The sequence below is a fragment of the Heptranchias perlo genome, chromosome 4 (assembly GCF_035084215.1).
Source record: "Heptranchias perlo isolate sHepPer1 chromosome 4, sHepPer1.hap1, whole genome shotgun sequence".
Classification (NCBI taxonomy): Eukaryota; Metazoa; Chordata; class Chondrichthyes; order Hexanchiformes; family Hexanchidae; genus Heptranchias; species Heptranchias perlo.
Window position 1 is genome coordinate 10,492,843 of NC_090328.1, and position 7,892 is coordinate 10,500,734.

Sequence of the window (7,892 nt, forward strand, 5' to 3'; positions counted from 1 at the left end):
CCCAGGAGTATAATCAAACAAAATTTTAGACCAAGTCACATGAGATATTAGGACAGGTGATCAAAAGGTTAGTCAAAGAGCGAGGTTTTAAGGAGCATCTTAAAGGAGGGAAGAGAGGCGGAGAGGTTTAGGGAGGGAATTCCAGAGCTTAGGGCCTAGATGGCTGAAGGCACGGCCGCCAGTGGTGGAGAGATTAAAATCGGGGTTGCGCAAGAGACCAGAATTGGAGGAGCGCAGAGATCTCGGAGGGTTGTAGAGCTGGAGGAGGTTAGAGACGGAGAGGAGAGGCCATGGAGGGATTTGAAAACGAGGATGAGAATTTTTAAATCGAGGCATTCCGGACCGGGAAGTAATGTAGGTCAGCGAGCACAGGGGTGATGGGAGACCAGGACTTGGTGCGAGTTTGGATACGGGCAGCAGGGTTTTGGATGAGCTCAAGTTTACCTCAACATGTAATCTATGAAACTTGTATCTTGTTTCCAATGGGTTAATGAACCTTCACAATGCTCCATTTGTAGCACTTTGTCACAAAGCACTTCAGAGACGGCTGAACCCTGGAACAACAGAACTAATAGAGCCATAATGTTAAGGTTAGATCAAGACTGTGCTTTTGATCAGGGTTTCTACAGACTGGCTGCCTTGGGCCATTTAATCTGTTAAATGCTTCATTACACAAAGCATCATCTTTAGAGGAAGATTGCTGAGCTCACCGGACTACACTTCAATTACTTTCACCGCACCCAGTAACCCCCCCGCCACCAAGCAGGCTGCTCGCCAAACAGATCCACGCGCACCATGTTGAGTGTCTCCCAGCCAATCCAAGGTGATACCCTCAGCAATAAAACCTTAATTGTGCAATTATTTTACCCAATGGTCAGCATTTTGGTTTTCTGTCTGGATTGGGAGCGCCTATGTAATGTGAATGAAGAGTCACTTGTTAAACTGTACTTGGGTTAGAACAGTTAGAATGTTAAAATTGCCATCCTTGCTTTCAAATCCCTCCATGGCCTCTCCCTTTCCTATCTCTGTAACCTCCTCCGAGATCTCTGCGCTCCTCCAATTCTGGCCTCTTGCGTACCCCTGATTTTCATCGCTCTGCCATTGGCGGCCGTGCCTTCAGCTGCCTAGGCCCTAAGCTCTGGAAATCCTTCCCTCAACCCCCTGCTGTCTGTCTACCTCTCTTGCCTCCTATAAGACGCTCCTTAAAACGTACTTTTTTGATTAAGCTTTTGGTCACCTGCCCTAATATCTCATGTGGTTCGGTGTCAAATTTAGTTTGATAATTGCTCCTGTGAAGCACTTTGGGACGTTTTACTACGTTAAAGGCGCTATTTAAATGCAAGTTGTTTCTGAAATGGGTGCATATTTTTGAGTTAACTAAATGTGCCGATTGATTTTTGTCATTGCATTTGATCCATTGAAAACACAAGTCTTGGCACTTTTGTATCACTGTAAAGGGGGTTCTGCTTCAGTGATGTAAACATGACCCGTACAAGGCCAGGGCCTGATCTGACTGATCTAAAGCAGTGAGACTTCCTCACTGCTTGGCCGTAAAATCATGTGCACTATAACTCGTGTCGTGTTTTGTTTAATGTTTTGAGACTTTGACCACCCCTACTGGCGCTCTTATAACAATGACTTGCTTCTTATTTAGCGTGCTTTATTGTAGCAAAACTTCCCTTGACGCTTCACGGTTCAGGGGTCAGATCCGGCCAGGAGAGCGATTCACGGCCCACAGTATAACATGTGCTACCAGCTACCGATCTCAGACCGGCAGCGCAGTATAAACTTAGCTTTAATGACATTGGTTTATTAGACAACAGGCTGTCCCACAGCTACTTCTGAAACTACGAGGTGCTATGAATTGGCATAGAACAACAATGTGAGGCGCTGGTTTAGCCCATTAACCTTTCACCTCCGATCCAAGTTTGAAAATCTTTTATAATGGAAGGAAAAGAAAGAACTTGCGTTTATATAGTGTGTCTCAGGATGTCCCAGTGCGTTACAGCCAATGAAGTACCTTTTCCGAAGTGTAATCACTGTTGTAATGTAGAAAAAGTGGCAGCCAATTTGGGCACAGCAAGATCCCACAGGCAGCAACGAATTAAATGACCCAAGACCAGTTTTAGGTGTTGGAATAAATATTGCCCAGGGCACTGGGGAGAACTCCAGCATTCCTCTTCAAATAGTGCCATGGGATCTTTTATGCCCACCTGAGAGGGCAGACGGGGGCCTCTGTTTAACGTCTCATCCGAAAGCCGGTACCTCCGACAGTGCAGCGCTCCCTCTGTGCTGCGCTGGAGTGTCCGCTTAGATTATGTGCTCGAGTCTGTGGAGTGGGGACCTGATCCCACAACCTTCTGACTCCGAGGCGAGAGTGTTACCCACTGAGCCACGACTGACCCCTCAAGTGGAACCCAAGTGAAATGGGTTTGGGGAAAACTCAACTCTGTACCCGACCGTCCGCAGGTCCACGTTATCAAATCTCCCAATGTAGCGCTAAATCATAGAGCCTCATGGCTTTTTTTTTTAAAAAGTAGTCACGTAGCATAGTGTGACAAATGCTAATGGCGCACAGTGCAGTGTAAGGAGAGCTCACCTTGTAGTTGGGGTCTAATTGGACTGAGGGCAACAAGCAGGGGCTTCATACCACATCTTGCCCAAGCTACGCTGAATAGCGGCTGAGCTGTATACAAATCGTAATGGCCACTCAGTGTCACTTACTGTCATGTGTGCTGGAAAGCAAGGCTAGCACCAGAGGTGTTTTTCTGGAAGATAGGACAGACAAGAAGCCTGTGCCAGATGTTTTTAATCAACATCCTTTTAAAGAATAATGATGTCTTCCTTTACTCCATTGTACTTTGACTTTGTAATTATGGTCGTTAGAAAAACAGCCAATGGCCAGAAAATGAAATTTACAACAAAATGTGGAACTCGCTACCACAAGGAGTAGTTGAGGCGAATAGCATAGATGCATTAAAGGGGAGGCTAGATAAGTACATGAGGGAGAAAGGAATAGAAGGATATCCTGATAGTTAGATGAAGTAGGGTGGGAGGACAAACACCGGCACGGACCAGTTGGGCCGAATGGCCTGTTTCTGTGCTGTAAATTCTATGTAAAATGACGAAAGAGTTCATTGAGTGGAATTTCATTCTGTTTTGGTAACCTTGATAAATCTTTCATTCCTCAGCATGCACCATGACAACAAAGGTTACATCTGCTTGCTAATTCAGCCAACCACAAAGGAGGATGCTGCATGGTACACTGTGTCTGCTAAGAATGAGGCTGGGATAATATCTTGTACAGCCAAGCTGGATATTTACTGTGAGTTCAACTTTCATTCTCCGACTCCTACAACTCATTCCCCAAGAATGTGTGATTACCGCCAACTTAAGGAAGGAAAGCACTTTTTATTTACACGGTGCCTTTCACTACCTCAAAGTGCTTTACAGCCAATGTAGTAAAAAGGTTAGTGGTAGAGAGACCTGACAGGGAAACTTAAAGGTTAATAGAAAATGGCTCCCAGGTTGTTTTGAGGACAATGAAATTGAAAGAAAGGACTTTCATTTATACAGCGCCTTTCACAACCTCAGGACGTCCCAAAGTGCTTTACAGCCAATGAAGTGTAGTCACTGTTGTGACTTATCTGGCAGCCCTTTCTGGTCCATTGTGGATCTCTCTTAAACGCGGTCAAACCTTGCCTCAGCTACATAATGCATTCAGATTGAATGTTATCCCGACAAACCATCTAAACTCTCAAACTTTTCTTCAATTTTTAATCCTCTGAAAGAAAGGAAAGGCTCCTTTTCGTGCCACCAGGATGGTCCAACGTGCCTTACAGCCAATTAAGCACTTTGCAGTGTAGTCACTGTTGGAATGTAGAAAACACAGAAGCCAATTTGCGCACAGCAATGTGATACTGACCAGATAATCTGTTTTAGTGATCTTGGTTAAGGGATACATATTGGCCAGGACACCGGGGAGAACTCCCCTGCGGGCGGACAGGGCCTTGGTTTAATGGCCCTTCCAGAAAGACAGTGCAGCACACTCCCTCAGTACTGCACTGGGAGTGTCTGCCTAGATACTGTGCTCGAGTCTCTGGAGTGGGACTTGAACCCACAACCTTCCAACTCCGAGACGGGAGTGTTATCCACTGAGCCATGGCTGACACCTGATTTACTTGTGAGAAATACCTGTCGTGCAGGATAGGAAAGGTTGGGGATGAGGAATGGCCTTTCATCAAGTCTGTAAGGACTTCCTCCGTGTCCTCTTGGGTCTTTTATTCCTCCTAACGTCCTTTTCTTTTCTTTTAACTGGCAGCTCCTCAGTGGCACCAGACTCCCGTCTCCAAGCCAAAGAAAGTGCGGCCCTCGGCCAGTCGCTACGCAGCGCTCACTGACCAAGGACTCGACATCAAGTCGGCATTCCTGCCCGAGGCTAACCCGGTCCACCTCTCGACTCCAGGCGACCTCGTGGAAAGCGACGACCTGTAGATGAACTCGGTGAGAGAGAACGAGAGAGGAGGTATCGGGATTACACAGAGGGAGGAAAAACTGCTCTCGTGAGGAGTGACCAGACTCAGACCATCATTTCGTCAAGTCAATACACACTTGAAAAGGCCTTTTTTATTTTGACATCTGAATCAACACAAAAACCTGAAAGCAAGGATAACGTGACGGAATTTTGAACTGCAATCGGGGGGAGACGGTATGCTGGTCCGAGGAGCATTGGATTGGATTGGATTGAATTTGACACATAAACACATTTTGTTACCCAATGCTTCACCTTGCACGGCTAGATTGTAAAGTAGGTTTTTTGCTACATTGTTCGTTCTATGCACATTTAGTAAACCGATTCTCATTTTTTATATATTATCAGATTAAGCAGCACCACCAAGTGCCTGAGCTAAACCATATTATTCGGGTCGCGCCAAGACTTGAGCGTGATGTATTCCGTTAGCGGGGCCTCCCTGAGGGGTTTTAGGAGACGGGCCGTAATAAAGGGGATGAGGCAGTGGTCGTTTATGAATCTGAAGACGGTAGTGCATTCTGGGAGTCCTAATTCAGATCTGGCTTTCAACGCAAGGCGGGAAAGTTGACCATCCTGCCAGCGTCTCCCCATAACAGGAGGTCCTGTCGACTTAGACGGTGGGGAGACGTCTGATGGGGCAGGAGGGGCCGCTTGTCTTATAATAGTGCAGCCTTTCTCGCACTGAGGTGCATTTCACTCTTTTTTTTGTACTTGCAGTTATCTTTCGAGCCCTTCTGAGAAATTTTGATGATCTCTTAATTCAATCTACTAAAGGCACTGCTCGTGGTAAAACTTTTTTGAGGCTTTAAAATAGCAGGAAAAGTTGATCTATTTGGCCACGAGTGTGTGTGTGTTTGTGTTTGTTTGCGCTGCTTCCTGCTCCAGACTCGTGTATTAGACGGAGAGCAATTGTGAGTTTGGCTGGGCTTGCATGGTTTTAAGGAGGCTGCGTTTGAAGGAGGGATAGACTGACGATTGCGTCAGTCGTGAACCAGTCCGTACCAGAGCAGTTGTGGTGTCTCCCTACAGTCGAAATAGTCCCATTGATTCCCTCTTCTGGGGATGGCGAGAGATCCGCCTGCAGTGTAGAGCCGAGTTATTGGCAGGTGTACCAACAGGGGGAACGGCTGTGATCTCCATCTCTGGTGAGGCACGTAACACTGGAAAGGCCAGCACCTTTTACCAATCTCAAGAGCTGAAAGTTTGAATACAGGCCTTGATAGCCTACTCCCCCACCCACCCCCCCACATCCTTGGCCAAGTCTTGGGTCGTGTAGCAACAGATTGCTGTTAATGAGGCGATTAAACCACTCGACAGGGTCCCGGAGCCTCATTGATGATCATGGAAATCCAATGCTTAATTTGACCCTCCCTCCAGGGTTGAAGTTTAAAAAGGCAGGAGGCAACACAGATGGACTGGAATAGGAGTGGGGGGGGTAAAGAACGAGGTAAATGGTCTCCATTGCTGTAATTCTCTCTGGTTGCTGGAGTTTTAGTTCAACTCCTGCACGTTTTTCCAATACCTTTTTTTTTGTTAGCACTTTCTTGAAATCCCCTTAATCCACCGAAGACCTGAAGTGAAATGTCCCATTCTGCCCCTTGCTGCATTTGGATTATTATCTGTTTACGGTGAAGTTAGCTCACGGCAGACTGATATAACAGTTGATTTTCAGTGGGGGGGGGGGGGGAAGGGAATTAATTTCTTTTACCTGCGGCTTGGATTTTGCAATGAAATGAATCTTGAGGGCACAGAGCAGGTGATGGTGGTTCGAGTTAGTCAGGTCAATAATTAGGTGGATGTGTTGATCGATGCGATTTTTAACATGTTCTCGATGCACATATATAGCTCACTTCCCCTGAGGCTGCTTTTGTTTTTGTTGCGTTTGGTATCGTGATACAATGGACACTGATTTTTGAAGTACAGGGTTCATTCTCATGGAGACTGTGCGAGGAGATAGTGCTGCCATTGTGTTGGAAAAGATAACACTATATTTAAAATACTGGAGTTAACCCAAGGTCACGCACACAACTCAACTCCCAGAATGCATTCCAGGTCCCCAATCTAAAAATACACTAACCTCTGCGTAAACCGCCTCTTAATCGCGATTGTGTCACGGCAGTGGCAATGAGAGAATTGCCGCCCAAACAGTCTGGTTTTGGGCTTACTAAGCGTGCCTTTTGGAATAAATGGATCGCTCACCCGGAGGTGTTGGGTGTCTTGCTAGAGTTGGTTTGCCCAAACCCAAGTGCCAGCTTAACCCACCTGTGCCCACGTAACGATTTTTTTTTCTCCACCTTGGTGGGGGGGGGGGGGAAAACCAATAACTTTCCCTCGCCAGGGTGAAATCCTGAACGTACTCGAAAGGGCGCTTGATTCGTGCCGTACACGCGAAAACGATAAAGAAATGGACCGAGGACGGGAAAAGGAACATACAGGAGACATTGGAAGCACCGAACTAGAATATGATGGTACAAGGGCGCTTTGCATTGTATAGAAAATGACTGTACTCCAAAACAAAAAATGCACATATTCATTATTTAAAATATGCAAATATAAGTGTCTAAATTCAGCTCAGACCTTGCAATTAATCTGCCTTTTTTTTTTGTTTGAGGTATTACATTGAATTGTTCTTGCTATTTGGTACTGTATATCCCAGCATTTTAACTCCTCCAATATTTTATAAAAGAGAATTTGTAAGCCTAGTACAACTGGTTTCATACGTTTAGCTAGCATTTTAAGTAAACATAACATTAACGCAGTGTCGTCCTGATTGTGAACAGAGAAACGCAGGTGGAATTGGTACGTCTGATGGCACCTCTTGCGATGCTTTCAGTTCTTTGACTGCGACCCATCAGGATCAAAGTGTTTTGAATGTGACCTGCTAATGTATTCCTGCAGCTTCACTTGTCTTGAGCTGACTGCTCACTTTCTCCATATTGTGGCATATTTTATTGTAAATGCTTTTTTTTTTTTGTGACCATGTAAAGTTTTTAAAATGCTGCATTTGCTACTTCTGGATTGTTCTGCTAAGATTTTTTTTTTTGTTGTTGGGTTATAAATTTAATAAAGATGCTGGAATAATTCGAGGGTTTTTTTTTAAAAAGATAGCCTCCCAGAGCCCCACGTCCCAAGTTGGGGAGAAACCGCTCCCACGCGGCTGCAGTTGGGCATCATTTGGTCCCTCGTCCAAATGGTCGTTGTTTGCTGACCCCCTGTCTGGGCTCCCAGTTAAAGGGCCCTCACACCCAAGCCTCTGAATCGGTGTCCTCGCCCAGTACATTGGATTTATTTTTCTTCTTTCTAACTCTTTTTGTCTCTTTCCCTCCTTTCTTTGTCTTTTGTCTCCGTTTGTATCCACCCT

The 7,892-nt window shown here is 45.7% G+C and overlaps 1 protein-coding gene across 10 annotated transcripts in view; it reads left to right on the forward strand.

Annotated features, from left to right (window-relative positions):
- Positions 1–7,612, forward strand: part of palld (palladin, cytoskeletal associated protein) — a 369,602-nt gene extending 361,990 nt beyond the window's left edge. For all 10 annotated transcript variants that reach the window (XM_067982453.1, XM_067982449.1, XM_067982448.1 and 7 more), the window contains 2 exons: positions 3,192–3,325; positions 4,322–7,612. In XM_067982453.1, coding sequence (XP_067838554.1) covers positions 3,192–3,325; positions 4,322–4,494 — 307 coding nt within the window. In that variant the 3' untranslated portion in view covers positions 4,495–7,612. The remainder of the gene's footprint in view (positions 1–3,191; positions 3,326–4,321) is intronic.
- The last annotated feature ends 280 nt before the right edge of the window (positions 7,613–7,892 follow it).